General features: G+C 36.3%; 1 protein-coding gene across 1 annotated transcript in view; it reads left to right on the forward strand.

Moving 5' to 3' along the window:
- Nucleotides 1-25,495, forward strand: part of fab1 (1-phosphatidylinositol 3-phosphate 5-kinase fab1) — an 809,612-nt gene that overhangs the window by 140,502 nt on the left and 643,615 nt on the right. Inside the window, exon 9 of the mRNA XM_090380831.1 lies at nucleotides 2,856-2,982. Within this exon, the coding sequence (XP_090236957.1) occupies nucleotides 2,856-2,982 (127 nt within the window). The remainder of the gene's footprint in view (nucleotides 1-2,855; nucleotides 2,983-25,495) is intronic.

The raw sequence follows: 25,495 nt of genomic DNA on the forward strand, positions 1-25,495 counted from the left end.
TGTACACTGCAACGAGACACTCCTAAGGCAGAGGCAACGGCACATGTGCTGGTAGTAGGATTATTCTGGACGACATTCAACACACTTTCTTCCATGGCAGGAGTTCGCGTCGAATGTGGTCTGCCCGCACTACTCCTGTTACCTCTAAATGACCCAAAATCGCACAAATTTTGATGCACACACGCAAAACAAACGGTGTCTGTCTTGGAAGCGTTCTCCATAAATTCGTTGAGCGGCTCATCCATTGCCCTCTGCTAATCCATACACTAAATGCATATCTGCCAGCTCACAGTTCGTATTTGAATGCATGCTCTTCGTGCGGCGATTACTGTTTGAATGAGTAAACCAGAAATTTTCCCTCTCGCGAACTGATGAACAGCGCCATCTACCGACTTACAGCGACGTTTCCGGTTATGGGTTCCTGTGCGATTCACATTCGTTTAGATGTTACCTACCTCCCTTAAACGTTTGTACCAATATTTTTTGAGACACCCTGTCTATATATATATATATATATAATAATTTTATTCTTTATATAGAGGTACTAAATAAACATCAATTATAGATCACCACAAAATTAAAAAGATACTGTACACCTTTTTATAATGAAATAAAAAAAAAATTTAAGTAACTTAAATCCAAATTACGTGGCACCCCTGGAATGTTGTTGCGGCACCCTAAGGTGCTGCAGCACCCCTATTGAAAACCACTGGCTTAGGTTTTATACTTCAGCTTTATTAAGTTCGGCATTATATATATTATTTTGTTTTATAATAATAAGCTATTAGCTTGCTTTGTATTTATTTTCTAAATTAAAAAACAATAATAATTATTTCAAATTTTATAATATTTCTGTATATGACTGAATACAGCCAAGCTTTATAATTCTGATATTGCCTGGGCAATGTACAATGTGAACGCTATTGCCTGGGCAATGTACAATGTATGCACCTTGTAAGATAGCCTGATGCTTCTGCTGCATAAATTTTATGAGTGGGCAATTGTTAACTGTCATGCACATACATTGGCTGTAATAAAACAGTTGCAATGTACTTGTAGCTCCCTGGTCCCTTTTTTTTTTTTAATAGGCTTAAAACAAGTGCATAAAATGAGAGCATTTTTAATAAAACCTAAAGAAGGGACACCGTAATTTTTTGAGTTGTGTCAAAATAAACAATTGAACAAATTAGACAACACTGTTTTATATAACTTTACTTGGCCATACACAGTTGATAATTTTAAGGTATGGGTTTTTGTATTTTTAGTGTACATTAAACATTAAACATTAAACAAGAAGGGACACCGTAATTTTTTGAGTTGTGTCAAAATAAACAATTGAACAAATTAGACAACACTGTTTTATATAACTTTACTTGGCCATACACAGTTGATAATTTTAAGGTATGGGTTTTTGTATTTTTAGTGTACATTAAACATTGGTTGTAAAAGTACGAATTCTGCTTTTTTTTTTTATACTGTAAATGAGTATGAATGTGCCATGCCATTTTTTTTAAATTGTTTTTTTTTTTTTTTAATTCCACAAAACTGAAAATCTAGCCCATGAACATGATTCTACATACATAATGCACATTGGTGAATATTGGAACTTATATCATTTTGTTTGTTTCATAGTAAATAAATCAATAATTAATAATAATAATAACTGAATCATAAAATTTTCTTAATCCATCTACAGTATATATTGGTGATCAACACACATTTTTGTTAAGGAGTCAGGTTTCAACTGCTTTTTTAGTCTGTGAAGATTTAAAGAATTTAAGCCTTTCTTTGTTGGCAGTTAAATTTTTTTTAATTCATTAGTAGATTTTTTGTGTAGGTTGATTTTAATTTATAATGGTTTTAATAAACAATAATAAACAATGATTTACTTTATAATGGTTTTAATAAACAATAATAAACAATTTACTTTATAATGGTTTTAATAAACAATTATCTAGGGAGTTGGGTTATACAAGATGGACGATCGGATAATGAAATCAAAAGATGGATTGGTATGGCCAAGGCCACATTTCAGAAACTGGGCAACATACTAAAAGATAGGAAATTGTCATTGAAAAAACGAAAAACAGAATTTTGAACTGTTATGTTATACCTGTCCTTACGTACGGTAGTGAATGCTGGACAATCTCCCGAGAAATGGCAAAGCATTTGGAGGCGACAGAAATATGGTTTTATAGATGGATGCTCAGAATATCCTGGACTGAACATACCACAAATGTAGAGGTACTACAAAGAGCGGGAACGCAAAGATCATTATTGAGGAACATAAGAGAAAAGCAGCTGAAATTTTTTGGGCACTTCATGAGGAAGGAAGGTTTGGAGGAGATCATCATGCCAGGCAAGGTGAATGGAAAGTGAAGCAGAGGAAGACAAAGAATAAACTATATTAGTAGTCTGACCAATTGGCGTAGCCAGGTGGGAAGGAGCAGTAGTGCGTATTACATGCTTCTTGATGAGACCGGGGTTCGAGCCCGTCACCACCAAATACGGAAAATGCGGAAATGTCAGGGAATGACCACCGCATATCCCGGAGCAATATGGCATTAGTTGCTAATGCTCCTAAAAACCAAAACAATAACAACAACTGACCAATTGGACGAGTGTGTACGGAGTCTAGACCTGCTGAGAATAGCAGAAGATCGTGAGCTGTGGAAGACCATGATCACCAACATCCTTAATGGACATGGTACATAGAGAGAGAGAATGGTTTTAAAATATTATACATATATATTGTTCACATTCTTAGATTCTTCATTTATTAAATATGAAAAACTAGTTCTTTCAAAAATTAGTGTAGCATATGAAACTATAATGTGAATATGTTTATTTCACAGGCAAGTACATTAGATAGTACAGTTTTATCTGTAACTAACAATACTACAGGTAATCAAGAAGGGCAGGAACCACTTTGGGTGAAGGAAATCCAGCCACTTGAGGATCCGGTTTCAGTGGCAGGAAATGGTATAATTCTATTTTCTATTATCCCTCTACAAAGTATTTTATAGTAAAATTTGCTGTTCTGTTTATATCTCATGTTTTGGTATACGTGGGAATGGCATTATAGTTACCAGTACAATGGCTCTGAACCATAATTAGTTATTTCATTATTTTAAAGTATGAATATAGTGTAGTTCAAAAGTAAGTAAAAACATTCAAAACCAAATAAAAGGGTATAAGATTCACTTAAATTTTAAATAAAAATATTTTAATCCTGAGCTGTGACTGTGATCTGTTTATTACAACTTATAGATGGATTGGCATAGCTCCACTGGAATATCCGAATATGCAGTGGAGCTGATTAGTTTTTGTCTGTTTCAGTGTTTCTTTTTGTGCATAAGGTAATTAAAAGTAATAGGAATAATATTAGTCTGTGTTATTCCTATTAGTCCCCCCCCATTTCCCTGAATCCTTAAGGTCTTTCTGAAATTAGCAAAAATTCCTTGGCCTCAGATAGTTCATTCTCTTAATAGGATGCCATTATTCCCTCCCCAACCTCTGTTTTAGAAGTTATTCTTTTAAGTTTATACAAGTTCAACAGAATTTTCATCCTACTGATAGAAAATAAAGTCAGGAAAGAAAATACATCTTTTTTTTTTTTTTTGGACTAATTAACCTAGGTAACTTAACACAACACTTTGCCATTTACAGAATTACCTGTCTCGCCGTCGAGGGCCAGTAACCTGAGTGAAAAATCCAATTGTCAGAACTAAAAGGAGTATGCTATAATATTGGACAATGAATAATTTCCTTCACTTGATCCATTAATGATAATGACAAACCTGACCACGACCATTTTCAAATTAAAAAACAAAAAAAGCAAGCTTTTTCGACACAACCATTTAGCTTTTCTCCTCTGAGTAGGTTGTTCACCATTTCTAATTCAGAAACATTTTGAAAGTTAGAAAGGCCACCAAAATAATAATATGACTACAATCAAGAGACCTGCTAGTAGAAACTGCATAATAAAAAACACTCAGGAACCCTAACTAATGAAACTATCCGCTTATGACAGAATGCCTGTTTAAGTCACACACCATGCCACTATGAATACCTCCAAAGGAGCCATAACCGAGTGGGACCTTACAATCATTTACAAGAAAGGAATAGTACAAGGATCAAAAAAAGACATGCAGGCCAAAATAGTGTTAATTTGAAAAGGACAGTTAAAACCTACATGTAATATTATATTCACTTAACATGCCAAAACTACCATCTGAATTGGACAGTTAAATTAACACATATTGTCCATACGTATCAAATCTCATAAGATGTTACCAGTACCAGAAATTTAGGCCTCAGATAATATGCCTAAATTCTGAATCAACAGAACATGGTCAAAACTGGCTGTGGCTTCCTTTTCTTATCCAAATTGCAAATGTATTCAGCCTACTCAAAAAAACTGATTGATTTTTATGATAAATTAGAAAAAAAAAGTACCAAAATACAAAACCAAAAATAGAGTAACCTATCAAGAAGCAGAGAAGTGCATTATGCAATTTGTACCAAAAATGCTCCTTTGCACAAACAGGCCATCCTACACTACAATATAGTGGGTTTTCCAGTTGTCACTCATTTGGAGAGGTCGGGGAATTGTGTATTATGCCTGTACAGACATGGTGCAAAATGGTGAAATGGGAAAAGGTTTTTTTTTTTTGGCTGATGCTGTATAATCTTGCTTTTTTGCATCATATGTCACTACTAGTGCTAATGGTCTAAGTTGCTGATGCATCTAAAACCCAGCAGTAACAAACAGGCCACCCAAATCACTCTGTGCTTACTAAGACTAATGTTTCATTTTCAATCCTGATACCTCTCCTGTAGAATGGGCTATGATTTCCCTTAATAACTTTAAGGTAGAGTGTTTTTCCAATATATATTGAAAGACAGAAACACCACATTCTGGAATAGCAGTCTTTAGCTGCCTCTTAAAGGACTCTTTCATTATGTTCCTCTTCAGACTAAGAAGTTATTGCCATTTATATGAGGCGCCTCCGTAGCCAGGTGGGAAGGAGCAGCAGTGCGTAGCACACGCTTCTTGATTAGACCGGGGTTCGAGCCCGTCACCACCAAATACGGAGGATGTGGAAAGGTCAGGGAATGACCACCGCATATCCCGGAGCAATATGGCCTTAGTTGCTAATGCTCCTAAAAACCAAATAACAACAACAACAACCATTTATATAGCATTGGGAATAATGCAAACTTTAATCTCATTATTCCTTCCACCAAATGATTCCTGTATTCTTAAAGAACTCAATCTTGTAATGCAAGAACCTGACCACACCCTTGTAATGCAAGTACCTGCCCAATCAACAACAGCTGACCTTGCTTAACACTGGCCATCATACTCACTTTCTCATAGGATCCATTTGAGCATTTGAATTAGCTTTTTTTTCATTTTTTTTCATGAAAACTACAAATACGAAAAGCATTAGAAGCTATAGTACTTAGTACTCTGAATAGATTGAAGGCTGAGAAAATAGAAGATACTTGTTGACATTAGACTTGAATTTCTGTACATTGTAATTTTCATGAAATTCATGTGAAGGAAGGTTGTTCCATAAAGTAGAAGTTGAAGGGATAAATGAGGAAGTGGAGAAGTTGGTTCTGTGAGTTAGGAGTTTGGTATTGCTGAATGCTGACCGGTTGTGGTATGTGTTTGGACTGGTTTAAAAGAGAGTGGGGGAATTACAGATGCCATTTCAGAAGAACAGTGTGCATGGAAATATAGAAAAGGCATGCAGCAGAAACTGAATGTCTATGAGACAGAGTGGAGAGAATTTCTAAGATACTGGTCATTAATTTACCTGACTTAAATGGAGTCTAGGAACTTGGGAGAGGTTTTGGAGGTACACCACCCCAAACACGAGAATGATATTCCCTGGTAGGATGATTTTTATAGAGTGAGTAGTTGTTTACAATAAAAATAACACCAAAGGCAAAAAGGAAAAACTCATTGTTTTGGATACAGAGGAAGTAGTATTTGTGATGTGCTTAAGCCAAGCACATCACAATGCTAAAGATTCCAAAGATTTACAAAGATTGTCAGTGCAAGAGTTACAAGAAAGGCAGGACTTCAATAAGTCGGCTTTATCTTTAGTTGCAGACACAACAGAACCATCAGGTTTTTACCATCACAGGTGGGATTATAGATGGACAAAAATTGCATCCAATAGCTTTGGCAAGGACCAGAATACCCAATTTCCTGTTTAGAAAAAAGTTTCTACTCTTAGCTTGTTCAACGTTAAGTGCATATTGATTAATAATCATTTTACAATTGTTACAAGCTTTTTTACAGGTAGAAAATGAACCTAAAGATTTGAATGAAAGCCGGTTGTGATATACAACATCCTTTTCTTGAATAGCCTTATCATACTAATTGGAAAATGACCTTTTATAAGAATGATACTTTAAGGTGAAAATGTTAAGGTTAACACATCCCCGAGGAATGTGAAATAAAGGATTCTTCCCTACAACAAAACTTCACTGATGTGGCAAATATGCCAAGCTACATGCGGCTGAGAATGACCATGAGATAAGATAAAGGCTCTGTTGGAGAAGTGCCCATCATCAAGTTGTGACCTGAGGTGCCTTGATCTGTCTATCTGTTTTCCCATTTTATTCCAAAGTATAGAATGGACAGTTTTTGAAGATGCATTCAATAGTGGCCATTTTCCAATTGTCTGTAGGATTCAAACAAAACAATACAAATATTACTTCCAAATTGTTAGGTAACATGGAAATCCTCCATAGCTGACTGGGTTAAATCTATGTTCATTTCTTTTTATGGCCAATCCATTAGATTAATGTCAATAAATTAAGTTACTGATCATATCATAAATTCTGGCAGCAGCAGCTTCAAGCAGTACATCATACTTTTGTAGCCAAGCAAAAACACATGCTATTTATTGTTGAAATGAATATAATAGAATGTTGAAATGCCTGTCTTAATGCAAAAAAAATAAATAAGTAAGTAAATAGCAAACCTGTTCTGTAGGTTTCCCACAACTTCTAACATCATATTGTACAGTATGAGAGACTTAAAGCAAAAGCATGAAAATTGGAATAAAATCAAGAGAGAGAGACTTGGATATAGTTTGCTTCTACCACAACTAAGGAGACCAACAATCATCCTACCTGCAAGAAAATTCATAGCCAAATGGCAAATATCCCTTGACTTCTGCAGACAAGAAATACCTTCCCTCAAGGAAATAATCTGTATTCTTATAGAAATGTTTTCTATCAGACCTCTGCAGCACCCACCTATGACAATTCTTTTCTACAAATCAAAACTTTAGCAGAGAGATATAGGAAACTTCAGTACTTACCAGTCTCTTAATAGTCAGCTCTTCAATCTAATTGATGTCAAGGAGCTCTAAACGGATCATCCAACAGCAAGTGCTCTAAATGGATCACCCAGCACTAGTGAAGTATACCACATAACAATAAAAAACTAAAAAATACAGCTTTGAGTTTGCTATCTCTCCCCCTCTGCATAGAATCTGATCTTTTACATATCCAACCACCACATGGGCCAGTCCCTCCTGCAAAATAATTGACTAATCCTCCCTGACTTAGTAAGACACTGGAAAGAATGATACACTGGTAAGTTGAGCAAATTCTTGAAAGTAAAATACTGTTGAAAAGCAATCACTGTGGATTCCAACAAAACAGAAACTCCTTGGACCTTATGATCAAAACTGAGATTACAATAGTATTCATAATGCTTATGCCAAAATGAGCATCTTGACTTGATAAGTTTCAATATTGCTTGGTTAATTTGCTTAATTTCTCTAATGCTATCAGTTTAGTTTCTGTAAGTTTATAAATTTAATATCTTACTTTTGTAAGGTTAATTATTGTAAAATATTTTCTTTTTTATATCTTGTAAGTTAAATTCTTAAGTTTAAATAGTAGACTAATTTTTGTTGATGCTTAACTACTGAAATATTTTGTAAAGTTAATTTTGTAATATTTTGTAAAGTTAATTTTGTAATATTTTGTAAAGTTAATTTAGTAATATTTTGTAAAGTTAATTCAGTAATATTTTGTAAAGTTAAATTCTTACTTTAAATAATAGTGGCTACAAGATCCACTTTGAATACTTCATCCAACGATATTATGACTCAGATGGAAATCTGTGAGCAATTCCCATGTACACCATGAGTTAATCACTTCTACATCTTGTGGAATGTGTTCTATAGCCATTTTAGCAGGTAGTCTTAGTTTAACTCATGTGTGCCAGATGCACTTTGCATCTGGCACATACCAGAAATCAAAAAATGGGAAACATTTTTTGTAATAGGATCAGTGAACTAGAACAATGGTATGTATGCCAGAAGCTAAAATTGATGATGTTACCAACAGATTGTTAGTTTTTAAGGGAAGTAAACTAATGACATGAATTGTACATGAACTGACTATTTGTTGAATATACATAGGACTCTTGTGAAAAAAATTCTCCGACTTACATCAGAAGTTACGTGCCTTCTCTGTAATTCTGCCTAAACATAATTAGAGGGACTGTGTACTAACAGTCTTGTGGATTAACTCAAAATTTTAGTGATTCTGCAAGACTGGGAAAGGGGTGATATTTTTATCAGTGTGGCTTGCACTTGTAGGTAAATGGAATATATTTGAACAAAGGGGTTGCAAGAGTTAGCTGTTATCTTTGAAGATTGCACATGGAAGACTGCTGCACAAATTGGAGCAGTGTGGCATTGGAGGCAAGTTGCTGCTATGGATAAAGGGGTGGTTGAGGGGGAGAAGACAGAGAGTGGTAATCAATGGACACTGCTCATCGTGGACTAATGTTATTAGTGGAGTCCCTCAGGGTTCAGTATTGGGACCTTTATTGTTGCCATAAGAGTTCAGGGAAACTGCCGTTGGGGGTAGGAGTAAAACATATACATGTTTATTTGATAATAACTGCTCAGAGAAAGCTTAAACACACCCCAAGTGTTCTTGTGCATTGTATGAGGTCTTACACATCAAGACCTCATACAACATCCCATTTGCTAAATGGTAACTTTAACAGATATAAATGCTAAATGGAAGAGAAACTATTCTGATGATATTTTAAGTGAATGGGAAGCTAAAACAGGTCATAAAAATCCTGTCCAAAGTACTGCTGTAAACAACTATATGGGGATATGTTAGATTCACACTAAATGTACAAAGGCAAACATATTTGCCTTTGTATGTTCTCTCTCATATGTTTGCACACTAATGCTAGGAACATTGTTAATAGATTAGATGAATTTGAAGGACTGGTTAAGTCAACAAATACAGACATCATGGGAACATCAGAAAGATAGGTGTCACTCTGATATACTGTATGCAGAATTTCACTGTGCAAATACAATGTGTATAGGAGGTTTGGGTTTGACAGAAAGGAAGGAGGGGTAATGCTTTTAATTGCCAAGCATATAGATTCAAGACAAGCATATCCAGTAAATAAAATAAATTTTCTGTTTATACCCAGGACAATCACAGTCAGACGAGTTCACAAGATAGAGAGAATACAATAAACAGTACCATATTTAGTAGTCACACAAGCTTCAACCATGGTCACTCAAAGTATGTGTACTTATGTACCATCATGCCTAACTAATCGGATGCAGCAGCCAATAGATTACTGTATTGAATCAGTATGGTGTGATATAAGCATTTGGAAAAGAATGAGAGTATGTGTTATAGTTCAGACAAGTGTAATTGAACATCTTTACAGACAGATAGAATGGCTCAGCAAATCAGAATGCCATATTATTGGGAGACTGGTTTTCTAATAATTGACTGTAACTTGTACACGTCACTCATCTGATAGTCAGGCATTTCTTGTATTGCTGGATGGCTGCTGCAGCATTAGCACATTAGAGATGCCACAAGGGAAATAAATATTGTTGACCTGGTAAGAATCCATCAGGTATTAAGAATTTTCAAATGAAAGAGCTACTGGCAAGAAGTAATAACGGTTTGTTGGAGTGAAATCTGTTTACAAAAGTGACTACTGTCAAAGGAAAGATTTTTGTTTTCACAAGGAGGATTACTCTAGTCCTATACATCAGTTAAGTACTATACCAAATGGTAACTTTTACAAATACAAATGTTAAATGGAAAATATTTGTGGAAGTTATTTTCAAAAATATTAAGCCTTTTATACCAGCAAAAAGGTATAGTTCAAGGTAAGACCAAAATGGATGATGAAAGTGATGATTTAGCAGCAGAGAAGAAAGATGCATGGGATAATTACATACTGGTGTTCAAAGAAAGTGCATCACCCCTTAAAATTATAATTGTCTTCCGAATAACGTAAGTATATGACAATATTGCTTACAGATTGCATCAGGTAAGATTGACATGCATAGGTGTTGATGTAATATTGCATCAGCTGTTACTTTCAGCTATATAAGCATGCTCTGCAAGAGTTGCAGTCATTCCTTGCTTGTGTCAGGATTGTGAGTTACGTGCAGTTGACAACACGAAGAAAGAGTGCTATTGTTGCTTTATGTGAGGAAGGATGTTCTTTCCATCATATTGCTTATATAGTATCTTGTAATCAGTTGACAGTGAGTAGATTCCTTTCCAAACTCAAGAATACTGGTTCTGCTGATAGGTTAAAAAGGAACCAGATGCAAACGAGTCTCTGCACCAAAACAGGACCGTGTTTTGAACAGCTTATGCCTTAAAAACTGTCAAGCTTCTTCATCTGAACTGAAAAGAGAATGGGAAGAATGCTACCAGGAGTGGTAGCAAGTGCAGTAACAGTCAGAAGACGCCTCTTCAAAAATGGACTTGTAGCCTGTTGTCCTGAGAAGAAGCCCCTCCTCACACAAAAAATGAAAAAGGCCCGATTAATTTGGTGTAAGGAGCATGTCAGATGGACCCATGAGGAGTGGAAGTCAGTTATTTTCTCATATCAGAAGAAATTCAACCTACATGGCGCTGATGGGAGACAAACAATTCACCGTAGATGTTGTGAAGAATACCATCCAGACTGTATGGTGTCTACATTGAAATTCCCAAATGATATGAGGGTGCATTTCATATTGTGGAGTAGGTCACCTGCAGTTTATAAAAGGTTCTGTAAATGCCAATGGATACCTGGCTATATTGGAAGGCAAATTGCTGCCAATCATTAGAGACCATTTCAACCTGCCAAGTAACTGCATCTTTCAGGACGACCCTGCTCCTTGTTATTGGGCGAAAAGTGTAAGTAGGCACTTCTGTAGTTACTTTAGCTTCATTTCTGCATTAGAGATTCGACAGTAACGTGTTTATATTTGTTACAGGTGAAAAAATGGTTGGAAGAACAGTCCATTACAACTCTTAGCTGGCCATGAATCAGCTGGGACCTGAACCCTATAGAGAACTGTTGGCATTGTGTGGAATCTGCAGTTGCCAGAAAGAAACCAAAGACTCTTCGTGAATTTCAGGAAGCCATAATTCGTGTTTGGAACCACAAACTATCAGTTGATTATTTTAGGAAATTGATCTTGTCAATGCCTTGACAGTGTGCTGCTGCTGCTGTCATCAGGGCCAGAGGTGGTTCAACTGAAAATTAGTTTGCATCTGGTGAACTTTTCATTTTTTTTTTTCCATTAAAATGATAAACTGAAGCAAATTGAGAGCTTCTGATAACATTTCAGCCATAATTGTCGTGTTTACCAAAACTGTTGTATAAAGGTTGCAAATTCTCATTTTGGAATATTTTGAGAGCACCCGTCAGATATTACTTAGCTGTGCCATAACTATTAATAAATATCTTTTGTTTATATTTCTATTTGTGATGCTAGTCATTAATGTAACATACCATTGCGAAAAAGGGTTAGAAATGTGAAATTTCTAGGTGATGCACTTTCTTTGAACACCAGTGTAAGTTATCAGCAGCTATAATTTATTTAACTATATAGCAAATATATAATTATAAATAAAGTTTCTGAGGGATTTGGGCATGCTAAGGCAGATTACTAGTAGTCCATAGCTAACTGAGCTAAGAGTACCATAGCTAGCTGAGAGTACAAAGCACAACAGTGAGGACTTCTTCATTATGTAGTAGTAAAAGGAAAAGAATCAGCCACATCATTGATCTCTTGATAACCGTAATAACTACATCAGTGATCCTGAAATTGTTGCTGATAAGCTGAATAAATATTTTGCATCCACACTCACATAAGAGGAAGTTTTTAAAATTGAGAATACCAGTTGCCTAGCTTGTACTAACTGGAGGTTGAATGATTTTATAATAATTGAGAAGGAACTAGGAGTAAAGTTATTACAATTAAAAGTGAACAAGGTGCAGATGAATCTATCCAGTTATACTGAAGGAAGCAGCAAAAGAGTTGAGCAATCCTTTAGCTATTATAATGAAAGCATCCTTGAATTCAGGCAGAGTGACTGAAGATTACAGATGTGCAAATGTATGTCTTGTTCACGGAGTTAACTCAAATGGTGAAACAAACAACTGCAAATCTGTCAGTTTGATTTCTGTGCAAGGGAAGATTATGGAGTCTTTTATTATGGATACAATTTTTTTTATTATTATTTTTTTTTAAATTTATTTGATTATTATGGATGCAATATAAGATCATCTGGACAAGTATTTAACTATAAGGGAGTCACAGCATGCGGCTTTGGTAAGGGTAAATCATGCCTGACTAATCTATTTATTATGAGTTTGTCAGTAAAGAATTATACATAAGGAATAACTTTATCATTTACTTATATTTCAGTAATGTTTTTGATACAGTTTCACATGAATGATTGTTGCATAAATTGGAGCAATGTAGCATTAAGGGCAAGGGACTACTATATATAAAAGGACAGTTAAGTGATAGGAGACAAAGTAATTATAAATAACCACTGCTCTTCATAGACATATGTGAAGTGAGTTTGATGTAGATATTTCAAGTTTGTCTAATTTGCTGACAACACCAAGGTTGATACAGTAGTTAAAGACAGTAATCAGAGTATGTTTCTTCATCAAGATTTATATAAATTAGTTGAATGGGCTGAAAAAAATCAACTATTGTTTAATTCTGGAAAATGCAAGGCCTTGCACTTGGATAGCAGTAATCTCAGAGTAGTGTACTGCTTGGGTACTACTAAACTCAAAATTGTAGATAATGAAAAGAACTTAAAAAAAATAAATTTTCTGTTTATACTCCGGGACGACCAAACGGTCAGAGGAGTTCACAAATAGACAGAATACAAGATTTGAGTAACTATACAATCTTATATGTTTTCTAAACAGTGTAGATAGGTTGCCAGGACAGCTCATAGGGTTTTTCAAATGATATATTGGAATTTTGCTAGTAGGGATATGGAGAGGATTATTCCATTATATAAATCAATGGTTAGTTTGCATCTTGAAGGTTGCATACTGGCATGGAGATCCCATTTTAGGAAAGATGGGTACCTGTTGGAAAGAGTATAGATAAAAGTGATGACTTTGGTTAAGAGAACAAAGGCATATTTTTTCAATATACCTTTGTTCTCTTAACCAAAACCATTTTGTACCCAACAGTATTTGAAAAAAGCAGGTTTTTTGGGTTGACCTGATCGAGGCATTAAAGGCTTTGCAAGGTTTGAATAAACTAAATGCTAAGGAAATTTTAATGTAGCATGCAAAAGGTTGGCATAAATTTAAACTGCAAGGAGATAATTGCAGACTGGAAGTCTGAAAATTTTCCTTCAGTCAAATAGTGATTGACTGATGGAATAAACTTTCCACTAACTCTTGTGGAGGTTGAAAGTTTATTGAAATATAAATAGGGTTTGGAGAAATGCTTGAAAGAAATGGGTAAACGAAAATAAGGATGGCAATATTGGCTACTTCAGTTTTTTTTTTTTTTTTTTAATTTCATTGTTTTATTTATAAAAATTTTTGGCTGGTACTATTTAAGTCTGCTTCCATGTATCATTTTGTTGATACTACTATCAATAAGGATTTTGACACTACATGGAAGTTTGGCATTATTCAGGAACTTTATTTCTTGGAATTGGGTTACTAGGTCATCTACCACAATTCATATGGCACACTGTGGCCACAGATGCTGATGTGCCTAATTAATTCCCAAACAAACAAACCACAAGTCATCCAAAACTTCCTTTTTCATAGTTGTGTATTCAAATGTACTTTCTCAATACTTCACCTAGGAAGGCATCTCAGGAGGTCATCTTAAGATCTGTCAATGCTTAGTGCCATTGTGTAATTAAATTTAACACTATAACAGAATATCTCAAATACTGTTAAATTATATTTGTATGCCAATGCCCTTGTACACTGTCACATCATTCATAGATCATCTATACCATTGAAATTCACCCTTCAAATATCCATATGTAAGTTAGAAACATGAACATTGCAGTATGGATATCATCTATCAGTGCAAACAACTATTGCAATTCATTTCTCTAAAAAAAGCATAAACTACATGCTGAGCCTGAACTCAGATTAAAGAATCATCTGATTTTCTTGTCAGTGATATTTGTTTTCAAGTTTAATACTGGACTCCAAACTGAATTTTTCTTCACATATAATATATTTAAGATCTGTCTGCTTGAAGAAACGCAATCTAATCAGACCTATTTCTGCTCTGGCAAAGAGTACTGACAGATATTTGCTTTTGTACCATGCCTTTTAGGTCTACAATTTGGTCATTTTTTTGTTCATCTCAATCTCCCACAATCTCAAAATAAAAATGCTACTTCTTAAATATGCAGTCAAAATTGAGTCATCTAACCACCCACAGACTGCAAAAACTGACCCACTGCAAAATTTGATGCATTGCTGGAATATTCATTTTTATAGTATGCTTCAACAGACCACTATTTCTGATCCAGCCTGGTTGATAAACTTTGCTGTCTGTGACCCTTATTTAAAAAGTAGTGAAAACGAACTCTGGTAAATCTTCTATATATTTAATACGGAAGCTGTTTCTTTTGTCAGTCAATGTGAATGATATGCTTAACCAATCAGGTTGGAAGTGGTCTCAAATGGAAGATATTTCTTCCTAGGTGTGCAGAAAGTTGTTAAAATTTTAAAATTCTGGATAGTTTTATTTTATGGAACGAGCCAGTTTTGTACTACAAATGAGAATAGTTCAACATTCACTTCATAGATGGAGCCACAGGAACAGTTGTCTAAGTTTATAAGGCATTTTTTTCTGATTAACAATTTGCACTTTAATTATATAACTGATTAAAAATTTGCACGTTTGCACAATTGTGTTCTTTGTTCCGGAAAAAAAAATAAAATAATAAAACTCTGCTACCAATTGTGAAATTTTTGCAATGGGTACAGCTAGCTGTAGCCATTGCATACAATAGGCCTAACTAGTTTGGTCTCAAATTGAAGATATTTCTTCTTAGGTGTGCAGAAATATGGGAAAATATAAAAATTCTGAATAGTTTTATTTTACAGAATGGGCCAATTTTCTCTATTAGTGCTGCCTACCCTAAAAGAAAGAATAGTTTTATTTTACAGAATAAGAAATGAGAAAGGATTAAACACATACTGGCTTACCTGCCCATGACCAAAATCGGACTACATTTCTTTAGGACAGCTAGACAAAAATTCTCCTACCAATTGCAAAATTTTTTCAAGGTGTACTGCTAGTAACATTTAACAACTTCATGAGGGACATGCTCATAACAAGAATTAGAATTGTGATATATACTGATGACTCAAACTGATGCTGCAGTGAATGTTATGCAGTCTTTCCCTCCTATATCATTTCTGCATCTCTCCTGACTGAATGCAGTATTTATATACAAAACTGTTTATACAATAGGCCTCAACTTACAATGACATCGACATCCAATATTCTCAGGAACCAATATACCTTCCATATGATTGTTTATTTTAAGGACCGATGATATTGGCAGGTACTGATGGCTTTCCTATATAGCTGAAACGATACATGGATCGAAATTTTCAGACACATGGTGCACATGGAACATCACTTGTATGATTGTTCTCAACCAATTAGCATCTTTTATTATTCAATGCGTGGCACGTGGACCATCACCTGTATGATTGTTTCAGATCTATGATGATCTGAAATTTATAAAGCTCCATCAACCAGTGGCAGTACTGTTCACTTTGAAGACTTTAAAGCCAGTAGAGGCTGGTTCGAGTGCTTCAAAAAAGGGCGAATATCAGAAGTGTTGATGAAAGGCATGGGGAGGCATCCAGTGCTGATATAAAGCAGCTGAGACCTTTAAAATTGAATTCCAAAAGTTTGTTGATCAGGAGGGTTATCTTCCCCAGCAGGTTTTTAACATTGACGAAACCGGCCTCTTCTGGAAGTGAATGTCCAGGAGAACGTACACACTAAGGATCAGGCTAGTTACCTGGGCATAAGCCTATGAAAGATAGGCTCACTCTCCTGTTGGGTTTGGGTGCCAATGCCTCGACATTTTAAGCTGAAGCCTTTGCTTGTGTATCACTCTAACGTCCCCAGAGTATTTAAACAAAAGGTCGACAAAGGCATGCTGGGAGTGTTTTGGCACAGTAACAAGAAGGCCTGGGTTACAGGATGTCTTCAATAAATGGCAGCTTGAAGTTTTCTGTCCTTCAGCGAAGAGTTAGCTTGAGAAAAATAAGCATCCTGTGAAGGCACTGCTCCTGCTGGATAATGCACCAGGCATGATCCCAATCTTGTTCAATCTTAAGGCAAAATTTGACTTTATTCAAGTCAAATTTTTGCCACCCAACACCACTCCTCTTCATCAACCAGTGGACCAACAAGTGATTGCAAACTTCAAGAAAATGTTCACAAGTTGCTTTGCAGCAACCTCTGGCAAAAATGCTGTCACCTTCAAAGATTTTTGGAGGTCGAAGTTCAACATGCTGGATTTTCGTGAGGTTGATTGTAAGTTCTTGAAATGATGTTTCCAACAGGTGCTTAAATTCAGCTTTGAAACACACCTGGCTTCTAATTATCCATAACATTGACGGGTTTGAAGATGATGGTGCTTTGACAAATGAAATTGCCATTCTTGGTAAATAAATGGGTCTGGAGGTTAGTGAAGAGGATGTGGAGGACCTTATTGACACTCATGGGCGTGAGCTAATAACAGAGGAGCTACAAGAGTTGGAGAAAATTTTGGAGAGTGACACTGGAGAGGGAGAGGAAGAAAAAGACACCCAAAAAGTGTCAGCTGAAGAGTTGAAGACTGTCATTTCTTGTTGCACGTGTTTAAGAGAAGTGATAAAAAAAACACCCCGATGTTGAAAACACTGAACTCATGATGTGCTAAATGGAAGACTAAATCATTTCTTATTCAGGAAGCTACAAAAAAGTCGTAAAAAAACAGTCCACTTTGGACAGTTTCTTTACCAGTAGCAACAAAAGACTGAAAAGACACCTGATGCTTGATATAGTCCCACCACCATCACTACGCTACCATTGATTTCATCAGCTGACTTAGACTTGTTTGTTTTTTTATTTTTAGATGTTTTATGACTATTTATTAAATAATCTTAATAAAACACAAATTTTTAATGTAAAAATGAAGTAATGTGTTGTTAGGGAACAAATTACAGGAAATCAATTTATTATTGGTTTCAACTTACAGTATTATCAATGTACAATGGGTTTTCTGGAACAAATTACCATCAGATGTTGGGGTCCCTGTACTTAGCAATGAACATTATCAGTGTTCACCTCAACACAGAGTGTAACATAATGCAGATTCCATGAGTTCAATCTTGATACCAGAAAAATTCTTGTTCTTGAATCAAATGAGGTTCTCTCTGAAAAGTTTACATATAATAATCATTCTGGCTGCCTTTGCTAAATCTCAGGCGCCTCCGTAGCCAGGTGGGAAGGAGCAGCAGTGCGTAGCACACGCTTCTTGATTAGACCGGGGTTCGAGCCCGTCACCACCAAATACGGAGGATGCGGAAAGGTTAAGGAATGACCACCGCATATCCTGGAGCAATATGGCCTTAGTTGCTAATGCTCCTAAAAACCAAACAACAACAGCTAAATCTCAGGAAAAGCAACTAAGCAACCAGTCACCACAGCACTTGCATCTTTTCATTTGCCATATGTAGATTTTCTAATACATGGCAAAATGATACAAGGAATTATTAAAAAAAACATAATTAATAATTTAAAAAAATTAAGTAACTTATGTTGCACTTCATTTACCTACTGAAATTTAGATAAATTTCCAACTTTTTCAACATTTGGTGTAATTTTATTCCTTTAGTCACTCTTTAACTAAACAAAAGTTTTTGGACATCTATTCTACAGTTATCCAGTTTTAAATTTATGCTCCCCTTATGCATGGATAGCTGCTAGCTCTCCAGGTTTATGATACAAAAGCTTATTTTTATTCTATTTGAAATATTCTCCATTACACCATTGCAATATAGTTTCTCCTTTTTTTTACAACGAATTTCTCCTTTTTATTTATTTATTTATTTTTTTTTTTTTTTTGCAAAAAAGTAACGAAAGTGTGTTAAAATTAGAAATTTTAAAAAATTCTGAAAATTTCATATTTTTGTTAATGAATTGGCCATCAGATGTACTGTAGTAGTCTAGTTGCGAAATAGAAATGCATAATAACAGTGTTATTCTCTATAATGTACATTATTTCATTGTGTTTGTGATGCAAAACTAATTTACAGTGCATTCAGTAAGATAAAGGACAGCATGCAGTGCATAGAAAGAAATGCAGAAATAAATGTAGCATTTTATAGTGACTATATTATGTCTTCCTTTCCTCTTTAAGAGCATCTCGTGGGATGCATGATGACTCTTCCTATGATTAAACCCGGCCCCTTTCAAAATTGGCCATGTGGTAGGCAATGACATACCACCACATTATCTGATGCCACAGAGACCATAACAAAACCAACTCCAAAAACTACTGCTAAAGGAAGACCTGCAACTAAAGGATGGGATCAGTGAACTTTTGGGTGTGAAATTTTGCAGTACTGCTCGTATAGCACATGATCGATGCAGTTGGAGGGAATTTGTTGGTGGCCACAACAGCTCCTTAGGGAACTGTATGACTGGAAGAAGAAGATGTGCTGAATGTTTAGTTGTATCTGTCATATAAATATAATCTTCTGAGTTGTGTTGATCACTCAGGCAGATTGTTTAGAATTATGTTTCTTGATGTTAAATAAAAAAAAAAATAGTTGTGGAAAAACAAACAACAGGCACTGTTAGTGAAATTGCACAGATAAAAAAAGGAGAGGTAGTGAATCAGATAGAAGAGGGGATGAATCAGATTGGTCCACTTGATATTGATGGGTCAACTGTTGATGATCCTGCTCAGGTAGCTAACAAACTAAATGAATATTTTGCATCGACATTCACACATGAGGAGTTATTCAGCAAGGGGAATGCCAGAGGTGTATTCAACTCTAGCAGTAAGCTACAGAATCTTGAAATAACTGGGAGTAAAGTGGAGGAGAAACTGTTGAAGATAAACACAAGAAAGGCACCCGGGGTGGATGGGATCTATCCAGTTATATTAAAGGAGGCAGCAAAGGAAGTAAGCAAACCCTTAGCCATAATTATGAGAGCTTCCTTGGACTCAGGGGAGGTACCCATAGACTGGAAATGTGCAAATGTGACCCCAATTCACAAAGGGGGATCAAAGGCTGACACAAGTAATTATAGACCTGTGAGCTTAACTTCTGTTCCAGGAAAATTAATGGAGGCACTGGTTAAAGAAGCACTGCAGGATCATTTAGACAAGACTTCAGTTATAGCTCAGACACAGCATGGTTTTGTTAAGGGGAAGTCTTGCCTGACCAACTTGATTGGATACTATGATGCAGTCACAAAAGAACTGGATGCAGGGAATAACTTTGATATTATATACTTGGATCTTAGAAAGGCTTTTGATACTGTTGCACATGGAAGACTGCTACACAAATTGGAGCAGTGTGACATTGGAGGCAAATTGCTGCTATGGATAAAGGGGTGGTTGAGCGGGAGAAGACAGAGAGTGGTAATCAATGGACACTGCTCATCGTGGACTAATGTTATTAGTGGAGTCCCTCAGGGCTCAGTGTTGGGTCCATTATTGTTTTCTGTATTTATAAATGATGTTGATGATGGTATATCAAGCTTAATGTCCAAGTTTGCAGATGATACAAAGGTTGGCAGGGGTGTCAAGGACACTACTGACACTATGCTGCTGCAACAGGATCTGGAAAGGTTGAGCAGATGGGCTGAGAGGTGGCAAATGAAGTTTAACATTGACAAATGTAAAGTACTACACATGGGAAACAGCAACCCCAGAGCAACGTATCAACTCTGTGGTACTACACTGACAGTGGTAGAGAATGAAAGGGACTTGGGGGTGGTTGTGCAGGCAGATATGAAGTTCTCTGAGCAGTGCAGACGGGCTGCAAGAGTAGCTCATGGAGTATTGTCAATGATATACAGGAATTTTTCCAGCAGGGATAAGGAGGTGATTATTCCATTGTATAAGGCAATGGTCAGGCCACACCTAGAATACTGTATACAGGTCTGGAGGCCTCATTTCAAGAAGGATGTAGAGCTGCTGGAACGAGTACAGAGAAGGGCAACAAGATTAGTGAATGGAACAAAGGGGTGCTCTTACGAAGAAAGGCTTAAAAGTTTGCAAATTACAGTGTCTGGAGACTAGGCACCAGCGAGGTGATCTGATAGAGGTGTATAAAGCCTTGAATGGTTTAAGCATGCTCAGTGCTGATGGGATTCTTCCTCTAGCTCAGAAAAATCACCTGAGAGGGCATAAATTCAAATAGAGGAAAGACAGATGTAGGATAGATGTGCGGAAATTTACCTTTAGCCAGCGGGTGGTTGGTTGGTGGAACAGACTCCCATCCCTTGTGGTGGAGGTTGATAGCCTAAATAAGTTTTAAGGCTCAGCTGGACAGGTATTTTGAACAAACAGAGGGGTGAAGTGGAAGTGGGTTTTTTTTTTTTTTTTTTTTGGCTGATGCTGCATAAGCTTGCTTTCTTGCATCAAATGCCTCTACTAATGCTAATGCTAATATGAAGATGGTTCAATAAAGAATCGCTCTGACCTAGCTGCAGAGGTGCTAGTCTGTCGATTCTTGGCACAGGTTTTAGTCCTTCTCTAAATAGCCACCATGCAGATTTACACATTTTTTCCATCGATGGATGAGGCTACAGATACTGTTTTTGTAGAAGTGGTGAGGTCGGTCTTTGAACCATGACTCTTGCAGAAATGAGTGTCTCGTCGTCGGGGAAGTGGGTCCCCTGAAGAAATGATTTGAGAGAAGGAAACAAGAAGAAGTCCGATGGTGCAAGATCGGGTGAGTAGGCTGGATGGGCAGTATTTCATATCCACAAGTGGCTGCTTGTGTTGTTGCATTTTCAGAAGTATGAACTGGGACATTGTCTTGAAGCATTCTCACACCTTTGGACACCATGCCACGCCTATATGTTTTGATTTTCTCTTGTAATTTTGTGAGTAAGTTGGCATAATAGGCACCTGTAATTGTTCTATCTTTTGGCAAGTAATTAGTCATTATTATGCCTTTCTCATCCCAAAACACTGTCAGCAAGACCTTTCCTGCTGACGCTTGGACCCTTGCCTTCTTGGGGGGGTGGAGAACCATGATGTCGCCATTCCATGGACTGCTTTTTACTTTCAGGGTCGAAATGGTGTATCCAACTTTCATCCTGAGTGATTAGATGAGAGAAAAAGTCTTCCTCATTTTTTTTTGGCACAGGGCTAACAACTCGTGATTTCTGTTATCGATCAGCCTTCTTTCCAGAAGGCTGATCGATAACAGTCAGTAATCGGGGAATCCATCTTGCACCCAATTTCCGTAAAGGGAGTTGGTCATGGACTGATTCAACAGAGCCCACACTAATCTTCACCTCCTGGGACAATTCACGCACAGATATCCAGCGATCTTCCATGATTAATGACTCCACTTTTCTGATCGTGCTGTCATCAGTGGCTGAATGGGGATGACTTGGAATGGGCTCAGATTCTGACGATGTCCGACCATACCTAAACTGTTTACACCAGTGCTTCACAATGCCATAGGATGGGGCTTCATCCTTATATACAGCAGTCATCTCCTTGTGGATTTCTTTAGATTTTCCCTTCAAGAACACAGACTACAGCTCTGGCTCCAACTTTGTCCCTGATGCTACTTCATCACGTGTTCAGCTCTGTAAGTGAAAAACAAATTAAGACACGGCTGAAATTTTACACCTTTAGTACAGAGATATGTATGATGCTACACACAAAATATCATGACTCTGCGATACATGGAAGTAGGTGAGGGCGATTCTTTATTGAACCACCCTCGTGGCTCTGAAAAATGGACTATTTTTGTTTGATACAATGGCCATAATCAAAATGATTCCAAGTTATATCCCACTATGGTGACCTTTCGTAATAAAAATAAATAAATAAAATTGAAAGCAGCTTGCTCTTAGTGCCAGCATTGGAAGGTGATTCTATAGGGTACTGCATTGGACATCTTCTGAACAACCTGAAAGTATGTGGGATTCCTTTAAAAAAAAAAAATAACTGTCTCAGCATTGATAACGTGCCTGTTATGTTAGACCTAAAAGCTGGAGTAGCAAGGGTATTAAAAGAGGAGATTGAGCACTTTGTGGTTATGAGCTGTCTTTGTCATCTTATTAATTTGTGTGCTAAATAGGGGGTTGCATACCTTCCTGTTGAAGTGAATTGTATTTGGTGGAAATTTGCTGTCACTTAAAGGAAAATATAATTTCCACTTCTATTTTGGAAGTTGATTATTATAGCACACTAAGTCAGGAGGATGATTCTCAGTTAGTCACAGGCATTTCTTCTATAAAGGTCATAGAGAATCTAAAATTTATGGTTGCATGTGACATGGTGCATGGATTCCCATTGAAAAATTATATTCTTAGCACAAATTTTATCATTTGGCAATGCATTTTAAAATTTGTAATTTGATATTTTATAATGTTTTATGGCAAAGTTTTAGTACTTTTCAGAGTTGCTAAAGATAAATAAATAGGTGATTTGCAGTATCAGTTCTGTCAGTTGTAGTGTGAAAATCTATCAGATGCTATGATGAAAAAAGAAAAAAACTGATATACAGTGGTGCTTGGTTAGGGAACTAACAAGTGAGATAGGAAGTTTGAAACATAACATTGTCCCAAATCATTGGCATTTTAACAATTCTTCACAGCAGTGCTAAATTTGAGAGAATGGTTAGCCAGGTGAGAAAAGCAAAAACTGAGTTCAGATTTTGTTTCTAGTGAAGCTTTGAAAGTGCTCTTGAAAGCCAAGTCATGACTGCAGGGCCATTTCTATGAACATAAATTTGATTAGCATTTCTAAAGAAGGCAAAGTCTGCAACTGTACTTTTCTTGTAGTTGTCAATATCGGTTGGCATCTAATAATAAAAAAAAATTAAACAGAAATTCACAAACAAAGAAAAATCCTGGGTAAGCTAATGTTTGAAAGCATACTGTACTAGTAAATCTTGTGTCTGTGTTGTCATCATTCATCAGCCATTTTCAATCCACTGCAGGATGAAGGCCTCTCCAGCAACTTTCCAGTTCCTTCTGTTTTGAGCACTGGCCATCTATTTACTACCCACAAACTCAAGAATTTCATCTATCCATCTCCGCCTTTGTCTTCCAGGTTTTCTTCTAGCTCCCCTTGGGTACCATTCTGTTATTTTCTTAGTCCATCTGTCATCATGTCTTCGAGCTATGTGTCCTGCCCAAGACCATTTTAGTTCTTTAGTTTTGATAAGAATGTCCTTTACTTGAGTTTGCTGCCTAATTCATATGTTTCTCTTCTTATCTAACAGTCTGATTCCCAATATAATTCGTTCCATTCTTCACTGTGTAGTTCTCAGTTTCTCATCCATTCTTTTGATGAGTGCCCAAGTTTCACTTCCATAAGTCATGGTGGGGAGTATACAATGGTTCATTATTTTACGTTTCAGACAAACTGGGATATTGCTCTTCAGTATGTGACTATATTTCCTGAATGCTATCCATCCAAAATTTATTCTTCTCTTGACTTCCAGCCATTTATCATTATTACAGCTAATAACTTGTCCCAGATAAGTACAGTAAACCCCCGCTATTTGCGGGGGTTATGTTCCTGAGAAATGCTGCGAATACCGAAAACGCGAATACTGAGTTATGGCTCCCATAGTAATAAAGGGGTTCCATTCCAAAGTATGAAATATATAAGAAAAACTAGTCTATGTATGTATTATATGTATCTTCATAATATGACTATGTACATAGACAGTACATAGTGAAATGCAAGCATATGGCATCGAAACGAAAATAAGAAACAATTTAATATTAAATGTAATATTTATTAGAAATTTCAATCCAGCGCCTTTGCTATAGCTAAAAAACTTATCCCGCCAGTGCTATCACCAGTTTCGCTAAAGTGTTGATAAAGGAGTTTTGCCTTTTCACGAATGATGAGTGAACTTAACGGAATTTTATTTTGAGTTCGGTCTTCTATCCACAGATTTAAAGCCTTTTCCGTTTTTTCTAATTTAACATCACGAGTTACAGAGCAAATTTTTGAAACAATTAGCACGTTTTCACGGACACTACGGTGGATTTTTTCTTTCGATTTTTTGATCGTACCGTTGACTCATTGATTTTATAATGTTTTGCCACTGAGGAGACACTTTCACCATTAGAAATTTTGTCTAATAACTCAATTTTATTCGCTAATTTAATTCGTGAATTCATCACCTTCTTTGATCTTTTCAAATTTCCCTTGTTATTCGTAGCCATATTTTTGTACGGGTTAGAAAGAACTTGTCCACAATAAAGTCACTTTCTTCCGTTAACACACTTGAAAGTCTGTTTTACAGTGCAAAACGGTAGATTTATCACTTTTGTAGGCATATCAATTTATAAATTGATAAATTTCTTCAATTTATAAGCATATAAATTAAAAGCAAACGACAAAACCTTCCATGACAAGCGCATAACACATACTGAACAAGAGTAAGTGTAAGTGTGTTTAGGGTCAAACGGCACAAGGGGTTCCCCCCCATCTCCGCGTAGTTTACATTGTGGGTGAACCAGTTGACTGGAAAAGCCAGAGATTTAAAAGTGTATGGACTTTGTATATGTGTGATGCCTTGTACCGTTGTTCATCTGGTCATTTAGCCGCTGGGCCCCTATTGAGGCCCAACGTTGCCCCACTTACGCCCCGTGGAGGCAGACCAGGAACCCAGTAGTCTGTTTCACTCTGGCAGGTCCTGCCACTTAATTTCCTGAGATTTCGGCGGCTAGGACCTTAAAAAAAAAATAAATAAAAATAAATAAATAAATAAAAAAAATAAAAAAAGAAAGACAGAAACGCGTCGACGTAGGGGTAGAATCGCTTAGTTTTGCTAGGCCAAGTTATGGGCGTAAGGTAATTTAGATATGTTAAGTTTTTGGGTAGGGCTTTCGCTAGCGTATAGATAGAGAGGGGGGGAGGCAGA

The sequence above is a fragment of the Mastigoproctus giganteus genome, chromosome 9 (assembly GCF_048544385.1).
Source record: "Mastigoproctus giganteus isolate SK-2022 chromosome 9, ASM4854438v1, whole genome shotgun sequence".
NCBI classification, from domain to species: domain Eukaryota; kingdom Metazoa; phylum Arthropoda; class Arachnida; order Uropygi; family Thelyphonidae; genus Mastigoproctus; species Mastigoproctus giganteus.